The 25,585-nt window shown below is 49.3% G+C and overlaps 2 protein-coding genes across 2 annotated transcripts; both read left to right on the top strand.

Moving 5' to 3' along the window:
- Nucleotides 1–12,218: 12,218 nt before the first annotated feature.
- Nucleotides 12,219–13,454, top strand: LOC122392265 (piggyBac transposable element-derived protein 3-like). The gene has a single exon (XM_043386933.1). The coding sequence runs from the start codon at nucleotides 12,219–12,221 to the stop codon at nucleotides 13,452–13,454; it is 1,236 nt and encodes a 411-aa protein (XP_043242868.1).
- Nucleotides 13,455–13,520: 66 nt separating this feature from the next.
- Nucleotides 13,521–13,919, top strand: LOC122392264 (piggyBac transposable element-derived protein 2-like). The gene has a single exon (XM_043386932.1). The coding sequence runs from the start codon at nucleotides 13,521–13,523 to the stop codon at nucleotides 13,917–13,919; it is 399 nt and encodes a 132-aa protein (XP_043242867.1).
- Nucleotides 13,920–25,585: the final 11,666 nt, after the last annotated feature.

Here is a 25,585-nt window from a genome sequence, read left to right as displayed (position 1 = left end):
TCGGCAAGGTCACAGTCGGCGGCAGAAATTCGAAAAATCAAAATTTAATTTTTTGAAATCTGATTGTATTTTTGGATTTGGGAGGTCCATTTGCTCCCTATAGAAGCCAATATTGCTGCATATTCCCATTGAGGTGACAAGAATTAGCAAAATAGTGGTTCGGGCGCTTTTCAAAAATAGTACCAGACGCTGTTCCTCTTGTGACGTCATAGCTCCGTGACCTGACCTGACCCGGTCAATTTTCTTGCACCACACGATAGCCAATGCTTGCCCCAACATGCATGGGAAGTTTCATCATGATCCATCAAACAATGTGGGTATCACCGGCAGAAAACCTAGGGATTCGGCGCACACGTTTGGTAACTGTCGGCCGGAGGCTGTACCTCTTATGACGTCATAACTCCGTGACCTGACATGACCCGATCAATTTTTTTCGGCAAAAGATGCGCAAAGGTTGCCCCAGAGGGTATTGAAAATTTCAGCCCGCTACGACAAGCCGTTTAGCGTGCACTTCGAAAAAACCTCAGGGGGGGGGGTTGATACAACCCCCCCCCCCCCCAGGCGTTCTAGGGTTAAGTTATTGCATGCGGTCTAAGCTGATTCGTGTCGTGGATTTAGAAAAAGAGTGTTTGTTTCAATTGCAATCAACTGTCAATGAAATATGTAGCTATGATAGCAGTGACAATAAGCATCTTAAATGATTTCTTACCAAGTGAGCAAGGGTATGTCGTATTATATTTTCGTCAATTCCACGCCTCCTAATGAGCTTGGATTTATTTAACCTGTAGAATAAATATGACGCTTTGGCAATAAGCGTTTCTTTGTCCACTTGAGCTCTGACTCATTGCATTTAGGTAGTTACGTACCAGCTTGTCATTGTTCGTTAGAAGTAGTTTAGAATAAATATTGGCAGTCCTTTAGCATTGTTATCTGATCTAAGGCGACATTCCATAATCACATAATCCTGAAAGGTGTTTTCCTGTGGTCACCGGGGATTCACGTCGCGGTTCCTCATGGTAATCAGAACCAACAGGGATCATGACATACCGTCAGAAGCCGGATCTGACCCACCAATAAACACCGGTTAGCAGGTGACAGATATTAGACAGAGCTGGGCATTTCTGCTTCTTTATTTTCAATTCCCAATCTCAGAACGAGCGAAGGGCGAGACGCGACGGTGAGTTGTGAGATGACCGTACGTCTTCTTACATCGGCGGACATTCCTTCCATCAGGCGTGTTAGAGATGGTAGTAAAATGTGTCCCGTTCAGATTGCCGGGCCCATCTAATCCTTTTGCTGCTCATTTACGACAGAAAAATATTTAGCAATCTACATATAGGTATACTGCATGAGTGTATTGAATCGAGCACCGAATTCTGATGCTTTGAATCAACTCGACCTGGAGATCCGCTACGCGTGTCGTTCACCGTTCGCGTGCCGTTCCACCTTATTACAGCTCACGTGTACTCCGATAAATCCCACGCAGGGCCCAAACCGCCTCCGCTTCGTCATTCGGCCGGTTATGAATGGCATATGGGAAAATATGCAGCGTCGGATTGATGCTCTCCGCTGGAAACGGCGCGGGGAGCCGCCTGACGGATGTGCCGCACTCAATGGTAAGCCGATGTTCTTCGAGCGTAGATGGTGGAGATATTTTTCACGCCGCTTGTTGTCGTGCAGTTTGTTCTGGACGCCTTCCAGCGGCCCCGGCGCTGCGGAAATGGTCCCGGACGAGGCCAGATTGACGGCATATTCGGCGCGGTGGCGACAGCCGGAGTGTCTTGAAGAACGGTTTACGGTCGTGAGAAACTGCAGCGAGAAGGCCGGAGATAAATCACAGAGTGCTAGAAACTGCACAAAATGGGACGATGTTGCAGAAGAAATGGGCGTATGCATCAGATGGGCTAAAAAACGAAAGCTGAACTAAAATGTGTTAAAGACTAGCCATTGACCTATAATAAGTAGTACTTATTATAGGTCAATGAGACTAGCAAGTCTGCTGAAAAGGGAATATGTAGCTTCAAATTAGACGATAAACAAATTATCCAGTGCGCATTCGTTACGCATGATCCATTCGTTAGCTTCATATGGATACTTCCTGATGTTTGGCTCGATTGTATTAGTTTGTGCCTTTTCATTTGATCAAAAAATCTGTATAGCATTTCAGTAATTCATTTTGAATTGTACCAATGTCTCGCTGCATCAGGATAGCTTGTGGATGTAGAACTGTGTAAGCTATCATCATCTCGGTGACGAGTGACATTTGCTCGTCTTTGAGCCCAGTCATGTCATGTTATTGGACCTCCAATATGTAAAACAATGTTCTCTCTCTCCCTCTCTCTCTCTCTCCTCTCTCCCTCTCTCTCTCTCTCTCTCTCTCTCTCTCTTTCTCTATCTCTCTCTCTCTCTCTCTCTCTCTCTCTCTCTCTCTCTCTCTCTCTATCTCTCTCTCTATATATTTGTTATGTGGAGCTCACTGCTCACTGGCTTGCAGCTTTGTGTCCAAAGTAGGTTATCTCATTTTCTGCCCGCAGCCTGTACCACACACTGGTCAAAACCATTGACGATCCCAAAATATCTATCTAATATCCCAATTGCAGATTTCGTGTTTCTGCTTCAATAGATGCGCGTCATTTACACTTATTGTAATGTGCTCTTTTCTACAGACATCAAAACAGCAACACGAAATCCACATACGGCATATACCGTGCCTTTTTCGCCGTTCGACGCCATGTCCTCACAGTCCAACCAGTACATGTATCCGCTCGGAGTGTAACACGGGTATAGCGTGCTGGTCACCGCACTGGCAGTAGCTATTCCTGGGAATACCGAACAGAGCTCAGTCGGGTACAGAGACACGGTAAGACAAACCATATTTGCGGCCAGGCGGGAGCCATGCAGAGGCAAATCCGGGAAATGTGTCGAGCGTTATTTCCGCAGAAAATATGTTGTTCTGCAGTGTGGGTAAAATGACGAGGTACAACGTCTCACGGCTTGATTCAGCACGGCAAACAGAGCTAATTTAACGCACCACTGGACGCCGTCAATTTGCCTGGTAAGTTATACTATGACTATGACTTTATCTGCGAAACCGTGTGACAGTTCGTATCTGCTTATGACTCAATGCATCGTCATAGCTTTATCGACTCAGGTCTGTGGAATTCAAAAATGATAATAGTTTAACAGGCGTTTCTTTGGAAAAACTCAGCCCATGGGGCCAAGATCAAGCTTCTGCGTCTGCTTTTCTATATCTTCGTCTGCATTCAAATGGATGGACCTCCGCATTCTCAGAGAGGTCCTTGATGTCGTACTATGTAGTCTCTGGGGACTCTCAGGTCAGACCTGTCTCTCTGGCCTCTAAGCTCGGGCCTGGACCTCCTCACTCTCAGTCCTGAATCTCGGGACTCGCAGGCCTCTCAGGTCAGTCGCGGCGACCCTGACCGGGCGCCTCGTTAGTGATGACGTATGATCCCGGGAGAACGGCGCCGCCACGCCACCTCAGCTCCGATTAGGATAACTAGCGGGATGAAGGTGAAAGTGAACTGCCCAGAGCGGTAGTCGCCAAACACCCGCAGACAGATCACCGCAGTGTTGAAACTATATGTACATGGCTGCCGGCTCGACACCGTCTGAAGCCCGGCTGGTTTTGGCTTGATTTACAGAGATAGTGAGAATGCTAAAAGCTGGATGAGTTTGTTAGCACAAGCGACAAATGCTAGTGTTACACATCTTGTAAACACATTGTTCCGAAGTGTTACCAACGACCATTCATAATAGCGGAGCATATACTGACGCGCAGCCCCTGAAGCGCATTTCCTGCGCCTGTCCGCTGCCACCCCCGGCCGTGACAGCGCAGTGCGTACGCGCGAGGCGGGCCGGACGCGCCGTGTCGGCCCGTGCCCCGGCCGTGCCGTGACGCCGCGCGGTGCACGAACAATGCGCGACGCGCCGTGGCGGGCGTGCGCCGCGGCTGGCCAGTCGACCGGAGCGAGCGGCGGGCGGGGTCGCCGCCACCGGAGACTCACTAATTGGACGGTAATGGAGTGCACGGGGGCTGCCGCGGCCGGAGGCCGGCAGCGCTGCTCGGCGGGCGCATTGTCGTGTCCATCGGAGCGTCGCTCATGGGTCTGGTAACGAGCGGAGCCGAGCGCCCATGTCCCCAGGGATGCGGCTTGTTGTTCCATGTCGGAGGGGACATTCCATCCCGGGGACGCCAGGTAGACCTGAGCTCGCACCGTGAGGTGTGCCGAAAACACGGCGCAGGCGAGATGGGATCGAAGATTAGGATAGGAATAACTTGCACTTTGGCGAAAGCTGTAGAAATGGGAAAGTCCACGTCCGACGGTGTTCAGACAAAAGCGCATGCAGAGACGTTCTTGTTTCTTTTGAACTGCCAGTCAAAACACGAGAGACGCACATTAGCATGAGGCTCATGTCCTGAGCGTAAGAGGGCTTTCAATCACGGCCCAGTCGTGGAGCGTCCCCGCGCCTCAATGGATGAGGTCTGTCAGATGTAGATGAAGCCATGGTTCGCATTGTGAGCCTCAGTACCGCTCACACAGAGAAACCTTGGACGCCATCTGATTCAGGCTATGAGCACCATATGACCTTATGCGATTCAGACAGGATCCCTTTGGTTAGTTCCACGTCTCTCAGACCGATGCCTTTATCTTATTTTCTTGGATCAGCCTCCTGAGCTTTTGGTCCACTTACGCGCTAGATTAAAATCCTTTGACCACATTTATGTGGGTCCGCTGCGATCGCTTTGGGTTGGGTAAAGCCTCGCCGGGGTCTTTTAGCATCGCACAGGTGTAAGTATTGAGCCTACACAAAATAAATTTAAAATAGCATATACCTAAAGGATATAGTGAACCCTCCAGAAGCGATGGGGGAGATGGCTGCTCCGATAGTGTACCCCTGAGAACTGGTACCCGCCCATCAGACCCAGCGCCTCCGCGGGTTCCTGTCTCCTCCACAATGCCTCTGAGCGGCGTTTCCGTCGTTTGTCGCCGCCGGTTTCACGGGCAGACGGACTATCTGCGCCACCATCGCCGCATTGTCACTGCGACGCGCCGCGCTCGCCTCACCGACGCATTGGCCGTCGAGCAGAGCCAGCGACGTCCGGTCAACAACGTCATCGGAGCGACGCTTCAACAGCTGGGGAGCCTGGTCGTGGGGGACGATGACGCTGCTAAAGCTCGTCTCCTCTCGATCTGAGTGGAGGCGGTTCCGGCGCTGGACGCACCACTGCGAAACCATCAGCGCCGATCGCTGGGCTAACGAACCACCACTCGCGGGGGCGGCCGGCGCCCTCTTCAACCTCCACTTCAAATCGCGGGAGTCACAGTTGTGGGCTGCGCTGGCTGAACGACGCCGAGGGTCGCGCGTTTTGAGGGCCTCTTCATGAGGCACTGCAGTACTGTTAGCGGCAGCCAATGAAGCTCTCAAAGATTTCGGGGGCGGATGTTTAGCGTTTGACAGTTCTGACAAGCACTGTCTGAAGCAGCTTCCCAATAGCGGAAACAATAGAGTGAAGTGAAGCTAATGACTACTGACGAAGGTCTACGACCGCTTTGTTTCAGTAGGGCTGAGGTGATTTCGACGATGGTTGGCTAACGTGTTCACACGGGGGAAAGGTGAAGGCTGGGGGATTCAACTTCATTGAGGAATACATAGTTGAAATCAGCTGAGTCATCGCCAACGACGCTTTAGTTGAAGGGGCGTTTAGACGCTCGGATTCAAGTATTATGCCTTCTATCACTATGCCGGTGGGGGTGCTGCTAAATTTCTCCTACCTATTGTTGCTCATTTAATTTTGTTGAGCTTAAAAAATGACGGATTTATGAAACCAATTGCAGGAAAAGCGGCTAAGATATTCAAATGACCACAAGATTTCGGGAGATGCGAAGTCCACATAAAATTCCATATGAAATGCAGATAATTTAGACAAAGCGCTACCGATACTGTTCAACGGTAATATCGCCACAGCTCATGCCTGTTTTTGCTGAAGCAGAAAATTATGAGTCCGTCACGCTATTGCTTCAAGGAACGATAAATTCATTGTGCATTTACCACCACTGATTCATTCAGCAGATGCGTGACACCCCTTGAATGTAACTAATCACATTGGTTCACCAAAGCGCTGGGACTGCATGCATGTGTCAAAGAAGATTGAGTGTCACGTTATAGCTACTACGGGTCACTGCATTCGCGTCGTGCGTATGACAGTTATCCTCCAGGATCAGTTCAACTAGGAAAACCGCACTGCTTTCCGGCATGTTCAGCCGTCCATAAGCCAATGTCTGTAATGAGTGACCGGGAGACGGTGAGCGACCATTCAAAGAATGTGTTGCTGTCGGACTGACAGATTCTTCCCAGTGTCACCTTACGCTTGTTATCATTCCCACATTTGTGGTGGAATGAAAGACATGCCATTCCGCGACTGGATGGCCAGTGGGGCCTATCATGCAAGGCCAAAGCTATGCGTTTGGTGAGAAGTTAAAGGGAGAGCTGCTGAGATAAAGGACTTCCAACGGCCAGTGCCATAGCACCATTCATTTTGGTGTCTGTGATCACTTTATCCCATTGGTATTGTCCCGATATGCAAAAACAGGTGTTCAAGCTTCACAAAAGAACAAGATAGCATGAACAACTAACAATTGTTTTGAAATATCAGCTCTTAGAGTGAAATAGAACAGCTAGAACCTGACCAACACTATGCGCTTGGGCTGAATCAGCTGGATTTTAACTTTAGCAGCCGTTTTCGTAGTTGCATTAGTGATCCAGAGTATGCAAACACGCATTGAAACATAGCATGTATTTGATAAACACGTGAATAGCTTGGCTTTTGTCTGGTTTCTCGGTGCAAAACACTCGAGGTAGGTACTCCGGAATCCATTCACCTAGGTTGACTTACCAATGCGTCTTCAAACATTGCAGCAGCCAACGCAGAGGCGACCTGTAAGGCGCGGCTAATCAAGAAGTTAGCTGTGACTGCACAGGACCTCCCACTCGACCGTGTAGGAGGCTTGCTGACACACGCCGAACAAGCACCACCAGTGCACACATGTTTACAATTGCAGTCCAAACAGTCCCCACTCGAGTTGGAGCGCGCGTGTTCTTAGACTGCTCCCCTGGGTGGCTCGTCCAGATGGGGAGAGAGGCCGAGAGGCCTGCATCTGCTCTTCTCTCTCTCTCTCTCTCTCTCTCTCTCTCTCTCTCTCTCTCTCTCTCTCTCTCTCTCTCTCTCTCTCTCCGCATCGACAGAGTTGGCACTGTCACTTCGATGCAGGTTTCTTTCAAACGACTCGTCAAACTAATGAGAAAAGAAATTACGGTGCATTGCATTATGACACATGCCATAATTTAGTGTCTTTGGCCTTACATACATCCTTCTGAAGGAGGTCATGTCTCTTACGAGTAGCACAGTTTCCACGAAGTTCAACTCAATTGCAGCCAGATCTCAGTGCGCGTTCATTTCGTCCCAGAGCTGTGTCATGAATCTCCTGAGTCCGGGTGGGCGGTCACGCGGTGTCAGGACGGCGGTCAAATTGGCTGCACCTGTCTGGTCCTGACTGACAGAGGGGACACGCGTCGCTGACCGTGTCACAGATATGAGCTCATCTAACAGCCACCTTCGTCACGCCTCTAACAAGATCCCGGCTCGCCGCCGAGCTTAGCCACCGCTGAGTCGGCCGCCGCGCGCTGACAACCTCTGGCGTCTCGAGCCGCCGCCGACGACGACGACGAAACCGACGACACCGCTGCGTCGCTACCGTCGACGGTGTCGACGCCGGCGATGTATCGTCACCGGCGACGACCACCGACGAAGGGACCTCCGCTCGGGAGAGCCGACGAGTCATCAGCTGGCTGTCGGAGCGGATGAGATGTCGCCGTCGCCTGGCGCGGCGGCCGGCCACTCATCAGAGCTGACGGGAGGCGATGGAAAGACAACAGGTGGAAGACGTTGTGGGGAGGGGGGAGGAGGGTGGTTGCCTGAGGGCTAATGAACAAAGAATGAAACATATTACAGTTGACTATACGTGTATATCTGCTGCGTAACTTCACCCAATGATTAATGACTGCGTCATGATGGTTTTTAATTATTGTGAATCTAACGTAAAAAGCAAATGTATGCCGTCTTTATTTTACTCTTATATGTATATGCACTGTTAACAAAGAGCATTGTTGGGACATGCGATGCCTCATCAAAGACTCTTCCCAAGCATAATTGTGTCAACGTTGGTTTACCAGCGCCGCTCTCACTCCGGCACAGCCTTTCTCTCTACCATCTTGCCTTACCCCAGTCAGGTCAACACCTGCACAGCATCCGTCGGCAACCATCCCCACCGCTCCCCTACCAGCCGTTCCGGAGCGTTCCGGCGTGCCTCTGCCGTGCTCCTGCCGTGCTCGTGGCGTGCTCGGGGCGTGCTCGTGGCGTGCCTTGGCTTTGCTGGGCGGAACGGCTCGGGGGTTACTGCGTGCCTGGCGGTGTCCCAGTGCCATCCTGACAGCTAGCTATAGTTGAGGGTGGCTTCGACTCGACCCGTTCCACGACCCCTATCGTCTCTCGACGTGCAGTGCTGAACAAGGTGGTCACAAAAAGATGGGTAGGTATCAGTTGGGACAAATAAACATTTTAAACGTGATAGTGGCTCTGTGGATGTTGAGAGTATTCCGAAATGAAAACTATGCACCGAAGCCAAATCAAAAGCTTAATAACAATTCCTTCGAATTCCGACAGTCTTCAAAGCGTACGTTTCAAAATAATCCAGCACTGTAGTTTGGAACCGTCGCCCTATTGTCTCTGGTATATCTAACCCATGTGGTGAATCACTCGGATGGAAGTCCGACAACCCGCACAGCAAGTGGACAACGTGAGATTGATCTTATCGACGGATATTATAGCCTTTTTTACCGCGAGCTAACCACCAACTATAGGAGAACGGCCGAGTTTCCTTCATTGCTCTCCGTATTTTTTCATGCCGGGTGCTGTAAACGGTTTGTAACACACTCGGTATCGCCGGATCTCGTTGTAACTCGGCATGGTATTCGATCTGCTCCCTGCCGACGTTCTGCCGTTCCTGGAAACCGACTGAACGCAGCAGCGTGTGTTTTTTGCCTGCTTTGCAGCCATTATTCCGGGTGTTGTCCATGTCCATACAATACCGATCTTTGTAAAGAAAATAATGCAGCGCCACAGGATGTTTCTTTATAGCTAGTTGGTATTTCGGATGTGCACTGGATAGTAGATAATAGATATCGCTCGTCGTATGCGTCAGTCTATTTCCAGATTTCAGTCGGTCGGCTTATTGCCATATTTCCAGATTAATATTTATAACAGATTATAGTTTTTGCTATGTTTTATACTCAGCACAGGAAAATAACTCTTCGCGATTAAGCTCAAGCCAATGGCAACATCGTTTCCTAGCACATTTGAGAAGCTGGCTAGTGGCTAGTTGTTGGGCTGTTAATAAGCTCACGGTCCTCCCCATATGGTAATGAGCCCTGGCTGATTGGTCTCATCACGCTAGTGTGCCCTGAATCCATCCAGCTACTGGTCTGATGGGCTGTCAGAGGTGTCTCGACCGCCCTGTGTTTAACCGGGCCGCTCCAGATGGTCACCGTCTGCCCGGCACACGGAGGGGCTGACGTACGGGACGGACCCGTACACTTACGGACCGACGTACGGGACGCGGACCGGCACAGAGGCGGCTGGTCTGTCCGCCCCAGCCGAGGTCAGTTTTTGCTGCACGTCTGAAGGCAGGTGAGCGGACATGGCGTGGGTAGCGAACTTTTTTCTTTCTTTTTTTCTTTTGTTGTGATTTGGGGCATTTCGGCCCAATCGACCATTTCATGCCCTATGTTCAAGATGTATGTATTACGCACTATGTATGTTGTTTTATGTTTATATTCTCAGAAAAAGGTTTGTGTCCTTCAGAAAAGTGAAGAGGAGATCATGTAAATGTTGTTCCTTATCTCCAAGAATTGTCGCTAAGGTGAATGGTAAGCCGTCTTTGTTGCATGCTTGTATAAGTGGCCGTCTTTCCATGTGATATTTTCGACAATCTGTGATAATATGATCAACGGTGATTGGGGTATGGCAAAGATTGCATTGTGGCCGGGGTTCTTGTTTGTAAATATGACTGTGTGTGAATATTGTATGTCCCAACCGCAAGCGGGCCAGCATTTTTTCTTCGTGTCTATTTTTCCTGTTCGAAGACTGCCACTCTGTGATTTCGGTTTTAATGCGTCTAAGTTGTGTCGCTCGTGATGCATCAGCCCATTGCTTCCTCCAAAGAGCGAGCGCCCTGTTTCTCAAAATGTTTTTGATGTAGTGGTATTCTGCTGGAATGTGTGAAATATTTGCTATGGCAAGAGCATCCTTGGCATACTTATCGGCTTGAGTGTTACCATATATTCCACTGTGTCCCGGTATCCACATGAATTTTATGTGTACACCTTGACTCGATAGCGTTTGATGCAAATTGATCAATTGTATAAGCAATGGTGATGATGGATATTCAGTATGCAATGACTCAATAGCGGAGCGAGAATCTGAGCATATCACCACTTTGTGCCATTCCTTTTCTTCGATAATTTTCAGGGCTGTGAACAATGCATGTAGTTCCGCAGTGTAGACGCTGGTTTTGTTCTGGAGGCGACTTTGCTTTATAACGTTATTATTTTCACCAGGACAAAATACAGCGTAAGCTGCTCGATCACCGTTTTTGGAACCATCAGTGTAAATAAAATAAAAATCGTGAAGTTGTTCTCGTGTTTGAATAAATGTTTGTTGTGTTTCTGCCATCGACATGTGCTTTTTAGAGCCGTCGAAAAGAAATATTGTGTCTCTTTGTTTTCTCCGCCATGGTGGAGTGCTAAGTTTCGGAAGTGGTTGTATATTTGGCTGCTCGTAGTTTAAGTCTGTTGTGAATTTTTTGTGTCTAGAAGCAATGGTCAAACCTGATCTCTTTTCCGCAGGACCCAGATAATTGTGGTGGATCGACGGTAAAATGCGAAGAGATGCAAAGGTGTTGTGTTGTGGATGAAACGAAACCTTTGATATGTATCGCAATGATAGTTCCATTCTACGGATATTCAGAGGAGGTACAACCGCTTCTACCTGAAGAGACGGGATTGGCGAAGTCTTCATGGCTCCGGTTGCAATGCGAATGAACGTGTTCTGAATAGTTTCTAATTTTTTAAGCGTATTGCTACTGGCTCCTGCATAAACTACGGCACCATACTCAATAATCGGCAAAACTATGGCTTTGTACAAGCGAAGCAAAGTTTTCCGATCGGCACCGAAATCTGTGCCGGCTATGCATCGGAATAAGTTAAGACGTTTCATGCATTTTGTGTGGATATGTTGGACGTGTTTGCTCATACTAAGTCTGGGATCCAGAACTACACCGAGAAATTTGAACGAGTTGACGCGAGGGATAACGTTGCCAGAAAGTCTTAGATCTGAGGCATGTTGCATGCGACTATTTTTAGTAAACGTCATAACAGCCGACTTCGCAGGTGAGAAAATAAAGCCATTCTTCTGGGACCATATGTCAATGTTATTTAAGGCTCTCTGTAGTCGTGGAATAGAGTGCTGCGAGTCAGAATCTGAGCACCAAATAGCACAGTCGTCTGCAAATAAAGAATAATTGATACCTGGAAGAGCTGTATCGAAAAGATCATTAACCCAGGAACGCCCAACTGGACATTTTTGTCCAACCGTGTCTCTCTGCAGTGCAGGGGACCCACAGCGTGCGACAGTGGAGCCATCTTTTAACAGCGGCCGGTACAAGTCGAGAAAGATCCAGCAAAACGTTTTAGAATGATTCCGAGCTTATCGGTCCAGTTTTGAGCGACACGTCGAGCATCCAAGTCGCTCGCTGGATTTAGACCCCAAATCGCGATGACGTCACATGACGAAAGGTAAGATGTCATGGCGCTGGAGTATTAGCCAGGTAAATTAACAGTGTATTCATGTTTGGGAGACTTTGTCCCATGTTTTGATGCGCTAGCTTGTTCTCCCAGTTGCGTTGCATGATCATTAGAAAAGAAATTGCAAAACATGGACAAAATTGTCCACGTGGGCATTGCTGTGTACAAAATAGAGCTGGCTTGCACAAATGCTTATTTGGTATTATCTGTTACAGCACTTTCAATGGCTGCATTCCTGTTTCAGACACAAGACAAAGACACTGAATGATGTCCTTGACATGGTTGAAGAAGATGCCAGCGGAGATGAAGCGGACGTCATCCTCATCCCTCCAGAAGGTGACGTATCTGACGGCTACTCCGGACCGGAGGACGAAGGCGAGGGCGACCCCGACCATCTTTCTGCCCCCATCCTGAAGTCTGAAGCTGAACTTCAGCGTCGCAGGAGTTCAAGGACTGAGACCACTCACCAGCCTACCGCGCGACGTCATCAAGCTCATCACACTGTGACGTGGATGAAGCCAGCGCCTTCATCGGGAAAGCCTACCAGGCTTTTCCCTGAGGCTAACTTCAGCCAGTTCTCGGGGATGAGTCCAAACGAACTGGTAACACTCTTCCTTGGTGAGGAGATCTTCGACCTCACTATCAAGGAGAGCACCCTCTACGCTCTTCGAAACGGACGCCAAGATCCACAGCTGAGCAGGGAAGACATCGCCATCTTCATCGGCATCCTCGTCCTCACTAGCTACCTGACAGCAGTGAACACCAGGTTCTACTGGCAAGAGGCTGCGGACACTCACAATGAGCTCATATGTCAAGCCATGACGCGCAATCGCTTTGACACGATCAAGCGGAACCTCCACTTCTGCAGCGAGGAAGATCCTGCTGACCGCTACTGGAAGCTCCGTCCGCTCATCAAAATCCTGCAGGTCAAGTATATGGAGCATTTTGTTCCGCAGCAAGCTATCTCCCACGACGAGGCCATGATCGCCTACTTTGGGCGGCACGGTCTGAAACAGGCGATCCGGAACAAACCGATCCGTTTCGGATTCAAGGCCTGGGCACAGAACACGCCAGACGGATATCTCCTGGCGTTCGACTTCTATCAAGGAAGGGGAGTCGCGGAGCACACTGACGACAACGTTCAGCTTGTTGGAAAGAGCGGCGCCACCGTGCTCGATCTGCTGGAGCACATGAAGCAGGAGTTCCGCGAGCTGCCCTTCCAGTTCTTCGTGGACAACTATTTCATGTCCATCCCCCTGATGCAGGAGATGACGAAGAGAGGATACGACGTGACAGGCACGATCCGGGAGAACCGCATCCCTGGCACGACTGGCCTCAGTGCGACGAAGGAGTTTAGGAAGAAGGAACGAGGCATGCACCAGGCTGTCACCAGTCGGGACGGGAACGTGATTCTCGTCAGGTGGCAAGACAATGCACCCGTCACTCTGGCCTCGACATGCTACGGCGATGTTCCCCCAGGCAAGGTGCGCCGTTACAGCCGTGTGCAGAAGTGACATGTGGAAGTTGACCGCCCTCATGTTGTCGGGAAGTACAACGAGATGATGGGCGGTACTGACAGGATGGATCAAAATGTCAACCACTGCAGGATCGCCGTCAAGGGCAAGAAGTGGTGGTGGCCGATCTTCACATGGCTTCTGGACACGGCAGTCCACAACGCCTGGCGTCTTTACTGCCGCGCTGGCGGCACGATGACTTATGTCCAGTTCCGTCGCGAGTACGCCTGCACCATCCTGCGACGATGGGCCAGGGGGAGCAAGCCCATGATGAACCGCAACCTTGCGGCTCCAGGATCCGAAGCCATCCGCTTCGACGGGATGGGACACATCATCATCAAGGCCCCGTCACGGGGGACCTGCCGGAATGAAGGCTGCACGGCGAAGGTGGGAACCAAGTGCGTGAAGTGTGCTGTGTTCCTGTGCGTCAACTGCTTCGCCGGCTTCCATGGCGTCGCCCAGTGAAAAGATGTTCAGGCTTCCACTGGTGGACGCCCGGCGATACCCCTGCCAAGCAGCGACAGTGCTGATGGCCCCAATTTGGGTTTTGTCTCAGTTTGCTGCTTGATCTTAAATTCGTTGATTGATAATCTGGAGTGACTGGATGTCACCGGTGTGTTGACAACATGAGCATAGAGAGCAAGTTGACAAGGAGAGCATGTTGACACTCTGGTTGATTTTTTAGAAATACACTTGCTTTTTAGCTGAATGGAGTTTTTTTTACAGAAAACTTAAGTGGTCTGGTGTGGTTTGATCTAATCTTCCGCAAAGCACCATTTTTGTACATGGTAATGCCCATCTGGACATTTATGTCCAGTGCTATACGTCGAAAACTACAAAAGGTACAGTGATAATTTCTTCGGCTGTTTACAACACAAGTATAGGGGGGCAAACATGTGAATTTTCATTGGAATCGGAAAACTTTTTTTCTCTGGGCACTGGGGGGTTAATCATTATATTGAAAAGAGCAGGCGACAAGCAACTTCCTTGTGGTAAACCGTTTTCGAATTGGTAGGTATGCGAGTGTATGGACCTATATCGAACGTGAAACTTGCGAGTACCCGACAGAAATCCAACTAAGTAGAATGCAAGATGACCTCTAAAACCCATTTGGTGAATTTTATAAATCAAAGCCGGTCTATATACCATATCGTAGGCCTTTGAAATGTCGAGGAAAACTGATGTAGTTTGTTTTTTATATTTATAAGCTTTTCTGATGTCAGTTTCCAACCTTATGATATGATCGTATGTCGTATGATTTTTTCTGAAGCCACTTTGGAACGTGGAAATCAAACTTTTTTCCTCTAGGTACCAAGTTAAGCGTTTACTAACCATTCGTTCATATATTTTTCCAAAGCAACTTGTTAAAGCAATCGGTCGGTAATGTTCGGGATCTTTCCTGTCTTTTCCGGGTTTGGGTAGTGGAATGACTTCAGCTTGTCGCCATGCATCCGGAAAAAGGTGCTTTGTCCACAAGTCGTTAAAAGTTGCTAGCATAAATTCTAAGGTGCTGTCAGGTAGGCGTCGGAAAAAAGCGTAGTGTAATTTATCAGGCCCCACAGAAGTGTTTCCGGTCGAGGAAATAGCTTGCCGCAGTTCATCGAGGGAAAATATGTCGTTATATGTTTCTACATTGTTTGATGTGAAAGCATTTAGTGGTAGTTCAAATGTTCTTCGATTGTTTTCAGTAAAACTCGCTCGGTAGTTCTGGGATGAACTAGAGTGAGCAAAAGCTGCTGCTATCGTGTCAACGATTTCTTGTGGTTGTGTAATAAGTGTGTTATTGACGCGAAGAATCGGAAGACTGGAAAAACATTTTTTACCGGATAGGGAGCGGACCAGAGACCATACCTTACTAAGTGGTGTTTGATAGTTAAATTGCGATATGAACGAACACCATGAAGATTTCTTAGCTTCACGAATAACCTTCCTACAAATGGCTCTTTCTTTATTTCTTGCAATTAAACTATCATCATCACGGAGACGCAAAAATCTTCGGAAAGCTCTTTTTCGTTTCGCGAGTGCTCTTGCCACATCCGGGGACCACCACGGAACCCGTTTACGTCTGGGTGACGCCGTTGTTGTGGGAATCGAGTTGTTTGCGGCTGTGAGTATTACGTCTGTAAGAAAAGCGATGCCCTGCTCAGGTGAGTGGAACTGTTCGTGATCAATGTCACAAAACTCTTCGAACTTTGCCCAATCGGCTTTCTTCAAGTTCCACCGCGGAAAGAAGGTAGAAGTAGCATCCCCGTTAGCTTGGAAAGTTGTTTGCAGTTTGATTGGATAGTGATCGCTATGATGAATATCACAATCTACTAACCAATCAAAAAGGGTAGCGATTTGTGGCGAACATATGGAAAGATCAATGGCAGATTCACTATTGTGTGCTAATGAAAAATGTGTGCTGTCTCCTTTGTTAAGGAGAACAAGTTGATTAGTGTCCAGGAAACGTTCAACTATTTCACCGCGCTGATCGGAGACTCTAATGTTACGACCCCACATCGGACTATGGGCATTAAAGTCTCCGAGCAAAAGGAACGGATGTCGAAACTGTGCTATAAGATCATTTAGATTTCTCTCCAGTGTATGATTATCTGTATTCGGAGGAATGTAGACTGAGCATATATCTATATTCCTTCCATGCAACCGGATAGTACAAGCAACCGCTTGTAACGGAGTGTTAAGAGTAATGAGGTCATGCACATAATCGTTGCTTATGTATAAGGCGGTGCCGCCGTGGCGCCGCTCACCATCGGTCTCATCGTAGCGATAGAGAGAATAGTTAAACAAAGAAAAATTGTAAGGGTCTGTTGGGAGAAGCCATGTTTCCTGTAACGCGATAACGATTGGGGCTAAGAGTAAGAAAAACATCTTGCTTTCGGCCCAGTTTGAAACTAGGCCTCGGCAGTTCCACTGGAGTAGGCTGTTTATTGTGTTTCTAAGAGAGAGTATTTGTTAGACACACCACGACGGGGCGAAGCCCAACTTGACGCACGGTTGTGGCCCAGTGACACTCTGACAGGTGGACGTGACGTGCGTGTGCCTGTAGGCTGTCGATCATCTGCTGGGGGCTGGGGGCGGGGTCCTTTCGAGCGCTGGACTTTTGTCCAGGCTGCCGTGGAGCGAGCAGCTCCGGCAGAGTGCTTGTTCTGCTGAGCGATCTCTGGTGAAGCCTCAGGCTGTGACTCGGGAGGAGAGGAAGGCATCGGGTCACCAAAAATGGTCTCCGTCGCGTCGCTGGTGTTTGTGGATGTGGTCGTCGACGCAGTCAAGGGCTTCAGACACTGCAGAGGGGGAAGTGCCGAGATCGGGTCCGTCTGTGTGCTGCACGAAGTGGACTGAGTAGTGGCGGCCTTGGCATAAGACCGACCGGGAGCCGGAGTGGCAGCCTCTGCCTCAACGCGTCGGCGGGCGTCGGGATAAGAACAGCCGGACTTAGCCTTGACTTCGCAGATGCGTTTTTCCTTTTTCCACGTGGGGCACTGTGAGGAGGAGACAGAGTGATCTGTGCTACCACAGCTCAAGCAAGAAACTGGCTTAGAACATTCGGAGTTCTCATGAGGGGCCTCACCACATCTCTGACAGCGAGCAGCCTGACGACAAGTAGAGCTTCCATGTCCGAATCGTTGGCACTTGAAGCACCGGAGTGGATTTGGGATGAACACCCGGACATCTTTTTTGAGCCAACCAATGGCTATCTTTTCGGGCAGGGTCGTGGTTTCGAACGTGAGAACGAGCAGGCTGGTGTCCCGTCGCTGACCATCACGGAAGGTCGTGAGGTGTCGGATGTGAGACACACCCTCTCCACTCAGCTCGGACAGGATCTCATCCTCGGACATGTGACGGAGTTCTGGAGCGAAAATCGTGCCTTTAGAAGAGTTGCGGGCCTGGTGGAGGGATACCGTTACGTCCTTGCCACAGAAAACTTTCGTTTTCAGGAGTGCCTTGGTGTCTCTGCGGTTGTGAGTTTTGATGACTAAGGTACCGTTCGCTGGGGCTTCAATGTCGGGGCCATGCTGTCCACAGATAGCAGCGATCTGCTTCTGAGGCCAAAAAACGTTGATCTTCCGGAAAGAGAAGTCACTATCGCTAGCCTTCACTACCAGATAAGAGCCGTCGAGAGACAAGTACGGTTCGAGTGGAGAGCGATCGACAGAAGCACAGGCAGGTGCGTTGGCCAAGTTCGTGCGCGGGTCAGAGCTCCGGGAGTGGTCGGTGGACGGGCGAGGGTCATGGCTCCGGGCGAGGTCGGTAGACGAGCGAGGGTCAGAGTGCCGGGCAGGGTCAGAGGTCAGGTCAGCGGTCAGGGCGTGGTCAGTGGACGAGCGAGGGTCGGTACCGGGTAGATCAGTCGAAGGGTGGGTAGAGGAGGGAGGGTTGACGGTCGGGCGGGAGTCGGTGTCCATGGCAGGGGGAGGAGTCGGATTCAGAGGAGAGTCAGAGTCGGAATCGGAGAAGGAGTCGGATAGCGGGCGCTGACGGCGCCGCTTCCCCATCGTGGGGCAACTGGATGCGGTTGTGGGCAGTTAAGGAGAGTGGGTTGGAACAAGTGATTAAAGGTTGGATGTGAGGGGTGGGGACGCGCGTAGGAGAGCTCTCAAAACAAACCCGTGAAATGCCAACTGCCGAAGCAAGTTAACGATCACCTTAGCCTGTGGTAGCGAACTGTAGGTGGTGGCTGATATTGGTTGGAAGATGAGTGCAACTGATGAGATTCAGGTGGAGTGTGTGGTGTGCGTCAATTCAAAGCAGACATCAGCGATAGAGCTACTTAAGTTTGGTCAGTGATTAAGTTCTTTGAAGTCATAACAGCTTTATTTTCATTTATTTACTTCTTATTGATTGATTGATTGATTGATTGATTGATTGATTGATTGATTGATTGATTGATTGATTAATCAATTGATTGATTGATTGATTCGTCCATTCATTCATTCATTCTTGATTCATTCATTCATTCATTCAATCATTTTAGCAGCTCAATTATTCATTCACTAATTGATCCATTAATTCTAATGACTGAAACTATCCATTACAGTCCATGACTATTGACTACCATTTATTATTTACTGAAACATTTTGGAATTATTGCCAACCAGCTTCGGAATCATGGAAAAAATATCCACATTCCACATGGCAGCCTTCAGTGGTCATCTCCCATGACAGCTCGGCTGACAGTAGCAGGCAGTCGGCTGGAAACTGTCAGCGGACGTCTGTCTAGGAAGACCCGTCGGCTTCCGTAGCTGCCCGAACTAGCATCACTCCTCCACCGACCTCAGTTCAGTCTGACCACTACTGAGTCAATCTAATCACCTCCACTGCTTCACAAGTCGAACAAATGAGTGCAGCAGCCTGCAGAGCTGCCGCCATCAATTGCCCACTTAGTGCCGACAGAGGAAGAGCTCAGTGCTTCCGCTTCCACCATACATGTGTGAATTGAGGACGGAACGCGACTGTAGAGTTTGGGGTCTGGCAAGGCTGCGAATTTGGCTGATCTAGTAGGCAGAGATCGCAGCTATTATCGCAGGGTGCACGTGGCAGTAATTGCATAGCTGCTACATTGATTCAAAAGTTGCATGGCTATCCATTGCGTATGCCTCATTTATTGCTTTGTCAGATGCAAGAAAAGTGCGTTCGTAGTAAAGACAAATAAGTCAATTCAGGGAGCACTTAGAAATTATTCGCAAGGAACAGCAAGCATATACTCAGTTCTATTTCAAATGTCAGTTACTTTAGAACTCCCGAGACGATGAGTGTCAAGTAACGGTCCGAGCCCAAGTTTGCGTTCCATGACGGTGCCCACGGGCAGTCCATTTCAACTTGAGTGTCGCCAACGTCACACATGACTGAACGATTGACCGTTCAGGAATCGTAGTGGAAAATTGTTTTATAGCAAGAGATCAGACAGGTCCACTGGGATTCACAGTATACTTGCTCTGAAGTGCGCTCATTTGAGTGATTCAACTGCAGGACAGTATTCCTGGCCAATCGCATCCCACTGGCCAAAAACTGATGCCTGTCAGTCGTTGAGGATCAAACGCCACTGCAATTGATTGATCACACATCCTGAAAGTTGACCAGAAAGGGTGTACGTGGCGGGCTGATGACAGCTGAAACGTTTTGATTAGCTTTTCAACCCTGACAGAAAGCCGTCACAACAACTGTCTCAGAGTTTTTCACATGCATTGTCATAATTCTTGGGATGGCCAGAGACCGTTTTTATTTTGCGCTGGGTATTGAAGGCATATCTACGGCATCATCTCAAAGGTTTTCTCTAAAATTCAACCCACTAGAAGACGGTCACTATATAGCAATGAACATGAACATGGCATTTACAACCAACGTCCCCGACGACTCTGCTAACTCTTGTTATACCATCTGTTACCTGTCGATTTCATTTCCGATAAATCTCGTCCCGTCCTCTCCTATCCCTCACCCCGTCCCCTTTCCGTGGAGCCAGCCGTTTCCTCACCGCCAATAAAACTTTATTGAATCCCAGGACAGCGTCTATATCGCCCGCCACTGCGTTCTAGGGGGCCAGCAGGCGCAGCGGCACCACGCTTCGGCCGATGAGCTCATGTTGAAATATTTATGGGTGCAGAGCTGACATTCAGACCAGCTCGGTTCAGAGAGAGGCATTTACAGAATTGAAACAGCTGTGCAGGCAGTCTGCTTTGCGAAATTTGGCGGTGATTGAAGTTGGGGGCTGAGTGCGTCCAATTTATACTGATGGCAGAAATAAGAAAAATGATTCTCCAGTCTTCGGGTAAGTTCGAAAGTTCAGGTCATGTGTAAGGTTGTACAAAATTACTGTGTAATGATATTTTGTAGCCAATAAACTAGGATAATGCATCAGATGCTTGGTAACGTCTATCAATGTGTGTCTGAGCCATAGCTCGATCCGTCATGCAACATTTCCCGCCATATAACCCACCTAAGGTCGTTACGGCACGAATATCACACAGTGCAAACGTCGCATTGGAGCATGTTCTTTCGTTTGATGCCGGCAACGTGCCGGACCCGCAGGCTAGAAGGCTTAGACGGCTTCGACAAGCCTCTTGGCTCGGTACGTTTGATATGGAAATGGCGGTGTCATGTTTCTGCTGAAGATGCCTTTCTGAATAGACGTCCAGTGGTAATAACTCCCTTTACGAGTACAGGGATCAAACGGCGAGAGCTGTGTGGTCGCCAAGATTTGCATGAGGTACGGCTGTGCCGGGGTGTTGGACAGCAATAGGAACAGCCAGCGTACAGGCGATGCAGAAGTGAGAAGGCTCTCTGTGTGCCCTTGTTGCGAAGGATGAGGTATCGTAAAGGATGTCGTTGTGCTGGAAGCTATTCGCAGAGGCGCGTCTTTGAATGATAACTGATCGTTCGTTCCGTGCTGTTTAAAATAGTTTTGTAGAGTAATGGTTATAAGGTATTATATTCTAGGTAAGGTATTCTAGGTGATTCTAGGCATTCTAGGTACAGGCATGTATGTACCTGGTTTAACATACATCAGTCTCAAACTTTCAACATTACACTTGCACTATTCTAGGAAAAGGTCAATATCATTACAACAATATCATTACAAAATGTTCCACGCGAGACCACTCAACATATCTGTTAAAAACAAATTCACATTTAGGAAATGCTTTTGGAATAACTTCGCTATACTCAGTTTCTCCATTTAGCTACTGCATGCCTTTTACGGAGAGCTTCAGAAGTTTGCGAGAAACACGAAATCCATTAGCTCAGCTATAATGATTCTGCTCAGCTAACTGAGCTCCTTCCCTCACTGTTGCCAGGGCAAACACCCACTTATGTGGATCGCATTGAGCCAGTTCAACGCCCACTCCAATTTTCGCATAGTTGTCCGGTGCGAATTCCCGGCACTCACTGGGGACCAGTTTGTGTCGTTAACCCGCGCCCGGCTGGGGGTCCTGGATTTCCACGCCCTGCTGGGGGGGGGGGGTGTCTGAACACCCCCCCTTCTAACTCGGCTCCTGGGCCACGTAGCGATACGCGGAAGGCGGCGTTCGAAAGAGCGCCAAAAATAATGACGAAATCACTTCGGTCAATTTTTGGGTCAGGTCAAAGGTCAGGTCACCAGAGGTCATTGATGGCAAAATTTCGCCGATTTCCAGGTCGAATGTCGACAATTTCCAAGAAGCCAACGCATAACTCGGGAACCAATAGAGCTACAGCGCCGCGGAAAAGCGCATTCGATAGCCCTATTAACGCCCTTTCTGAGTAATTCTCTCAGATTTGACCTAACGTCAACGGTTTTGCCTGCAGGGGGCAAAAACTGCAAAAATAGCCGATTTTTTCGAAAACAGTTTTTCTGAAATAACTTTTGACCCAAGCCTTGTACGAGCTTACTTTTACCGGCATCGTGTTCCTCTCGTCAAGACGCATCGAATGAACTATAACTTGACCTTGAAAAGTCAACTTGAAAATTTGACCTCAGGTCAAGGTCATGACCTGACCGGAAAGGGTCATGTTGCATATCAGTCGATCCGTATCGTCAAGCTGAACACATCTAAGGCGTTTTCATCGCTCTAGCATGCCTCTATCAAAAGTTATTTGCGAAAAACTGTTAGATACCATTCGTGACCTAAGATGACCTCAGGGCATAAACAGGGGTCACAGACACCATTTTCATGTTCAGTAAGTCTAAACCACTTGTAATCCAGTGTTTGGGAGTGTTTATAATGTCTTTTGTCCAAAAGAAGCGCATTTCAATTTTCTCCCATTGACTTATAATGGGGAGGTCGCAAAATTGACCTGACCTTAGGTCATCGATATCAAAATTCTGAGATATACATTTTGTACATGCTATTGCTCTTAGCAATCGCTTAAAGTTTCAAAGCGATCGGTCACTCGGTGTAGCTATGGCAGACATTGAAACTTTTTATGAGGTGAGGTCACTTCAAGTGACCTGGTGACCTGACCTTGAATGACCTTGGTCTGAAATTTTCACAACATGTGTAGAATTGATGTATGATAAGGTGTACCAAAAACGGCGGCGCTCCGCGCCGCCGTTTTTGAGATATTCGCGAAAAACCACAAGGGGGGTGTTCAAACACCCCCCCCCCCCAGCAGGGCGCGGGTTAATGCCGTTCCAAGTCAGCGGCGCGGCCTCTCCCCAGGGGCCCTTTGGGGACCAGCATAACAGACCTCCGGAGTCGCCCTGCCACCAACAACAGGCTCGCCGTCGCTGCCGCCCCTGTCGCTGCCGCCGCCGTCGCTACCTTCGCGCCGCCGCCGCCGCCGCCACCAATAACAGGCAGCCGCCGCCGCCGCCGCCGCCACCACCACCGACACCAACACCGCCACCGCCGCCGCCACCAACACCACCACCAACACCGCCGCCAACACCACCGCCATCGTCGCCGCCGCCGTCTGCTGCCTTCCTCCGGACGGTCGGGTGCACTGAGTTCAGATGTTTCGCAGCCCAGCCTTTTCTGCCTTTGCCCAACGCCCTCATAAAGCTGAGTGTAATAGCTTTCTTTGGAAGACCACCGGGTGTTCGGACAATCGAAGCTCAATTTTATATTTTAATTGTTTTTCCGAGGTATTGAACAATCAACAGTCAACATATCTTGGTATCAAACTTACATGGAGAGCTATAGCTTTCACAGTGAGCAATGCACTGCAAGGCTCAGCAGGTGGCTGGTGAGCTCAGCATGGGCTCCCATAACAATAACTTCGCTATGAGCCTCTAATGACCGTTACGCGCCCCAGCGCACGGACCCGATCGTCAAAGGGTGCCGTATGAACGTGCTGCAGCAAACAATCGGACTTGGCTCGAATTTTTCGCGCTTGAGGCACGTCCTATTGTTCACGGTTAGAACAATACATCCCCATCCAGTGTGCTGAAAACATATGTTGCAGCATGTTTCGTGGGTTAAAACTAACGGATTCTAGCAGGCTAAATGGGAAAGAAGCTGAAGTCTTGCCAGATGCGTAAACTGCGTATGCAACTTCACATAGGGCTCCCGAAGTGGTTGCCGGCAAAGTGTGAATCTCTGAGTTAACTTGGTTGCTTTAAGTCGAGTCAAATCGATTCAGAGTCGACCCTATCTCTGCCAGCAACAGCGGCGCATTCCTGCAGTGCTCTAAGCGGGAGTCGGACGACAGCCCGGAACCGAACCTTCTGTGACAGGTCATTTCATCGGTCCGTGCTCCGCCTGAGATCATTGGCCCAATCCCGCCGGCAGGCCGGCCAAAAACACCGTCACCAATGGGGTCGGTGACAAAAACAAGACCTGGCGCGGCGCATCAAACGCCGACGGACCGCGCCGACCGCCGCAGTGCGCCGTTTTTGTCCCAGGCGCCACGGGGGCGCCACGAGTGTCTCCGGGTGCCATGAGTGTCATGTGTGTCGCGAGCGTTTCGCTGGTGATAGGAGTCTGGAGAAACGTGGGGAAATACATAAGAATAGCAGGTAAGTTGAGGAGGTCGTGAAGTTCCTTGCAAGTTGTGGAACTGTCATGAATGAAAATATGCACATTAATTTCATTCCGATGCGAACTAGTGTAGACGCAATATTGGGGGAAAATGCTATTGGTTTGTCAAAGCTCACAGATTGCTGAACCTGCAATCTTCGAAGAAAAAATGTACTACAAAAGAGACGAAACCCATTGCCCTGTATCACGGATTACGGGTTATGGCTATCGCGCGTCGATTGGCAATGCGTCTTTTTATACCCCTGGCCGAAGTACCCCTCAAACCTGCCTTCAATCGTGAGTCGTATAGCTTCTCGTTGATGTCGTGTTTGACCGTATCGTGTCTTAGTGCCGTCTTGGACCCCTCTTCCTAATGGAGGAACGTCATTCGCCGTAACGGTTAGGCTAGAGCCCGAGTCATCTTCAGCCTCAGGAAGACTATAAGCCGGACTGACACCAGCCGCCTAAGTGGTGTGGCGGCTGCGTAGTGACACGGGGTCATGCAGAGGGGCGAGTACGGAGTGGGAGTACTTTGAAGAGCTGTGGCGGGTCTTGAAGGTGTTCTATAAAAGCATTTCACATGTCATGGAATCTTCTGGCATGGGGCTGGTGACCGATTCTGAACAGCTCCGTTCTTTGTACTGCCTATATGACGGGTTTTACCAATATATAGCGGATTTTGGCGGATTTCGAGAGACCTTGTCAAGCTAGTCAAGCTCATGCAGTCCACCAAAAGTCATAAATGGTGTCAACGTTGATGTTGAGGCTAGAAACGCCCTGTTTGACCGTCGTGTATGGTACTTACGTACAGGCTTGTTTTTCTGCACTTGTATCCTCATGGCGACACGGGAACAGCATGCGCCGGTATTTCGGTCAGGTCCGGTGACCGACCGTACAGGTCGGTTTTATGGACTCTGTGCAGTGACCCCAGTACCGAACCGGTCTGACCCGCCCGCTGAGCCACCAGTCAGGAGCTTTTGTGGCGCTCCAAGAGCCGCCCCAGCATGCGGAACAAATGCGCCGAGGAAGGAGGGAGCCGTATTCAGCCGGACGACCCGCCGCCAGGACGTGCTCGCCTTCCGTGAGCTGTTCTTCTGAGGCAGACCGACGGTTTTTGTTTGCGACTCATGCTGACGTCTTCATCGGCTATCGATCGACACGTATTGATAGTCGAACTTTGTTGTGTCACCGCGACAAAAGATGGATATCCGAAGGTTGGGACTTTTCAATAAAGAACAATCACTATTCTTTAGAATTGTGATTTTCTATTGAAAATCCCAACCTGAGCTACCTCTCTAGGGGGGTGTTTAGCGTTTCTGCCGCGATTTGGGTCATTTTGATCGCCGCCGAAACGGCTCGGTAGATTTTCTTGCCATTTTCAGCGTTTGGTCCCGTGTGGGGGAGCTACCGGCTGGTACCGGTCGCTTGAAATATCCGAAGGTTGGGACTTTTCAATTAGACAATCACTATTCTTTAGAATTGTGATTTTCTATTCTATTGAAAATCCCAACCTGAGCTACCTCTCTAGGGGGGTGTTTAGCGTTTCTGCCGCGATTTGGGTCATTTTGACTCCCGCAAAAACGGCTAGTTAGATTTTCTTGCCATTTTCAGCGTTTGGTCCCGTATGGGGAAGCTACCGGCTGGCAAAGTTACAAGAAATATAATTGACACGTTTTGGGGTAATCAGCACGTGCATTT

Source organism: Amphibalanus amphitrite, unplaced genomic scaffold (genome assembly GCF_019059575.1).
Source record: "Amphibalanus amphitrite isolate SeventyFive unplaced genomic scaffold, NRLGWU_Aamphi_draft 000478F_arrow, whole genome shotgun sequence".
NCBI classification, from domain to species: Eukaryota; Metazoa; Arthropoda; class Thecostraca; order Balanomorpha; family Balanidae; genus Amphibalanus; species Amphibalanus amphitrite.
The sequence above is the reverse complement of the archived record's forward strand: the minus strand, read 5'-3'. Positions and strand labels throughout refer to the sequence as shown.

What these genes read in the sequence shown, in the direction of transcription:
- LOC122392265 (XM_043386933.1), top strand. Translation starts at nt 12,219, where the DNA reads ATGGTTGAAGAAGATGCCAGCGGAGATGAAGCGGACGTCATCCTCATC.
- LOC122392264 (XM_043386932.1), top strand. Translation starts at nt 13,521, where the DNA reads ATGGATCAAAATGTCAACCACTGCAGGATCGCCGTCAAGGGCAAGAAG.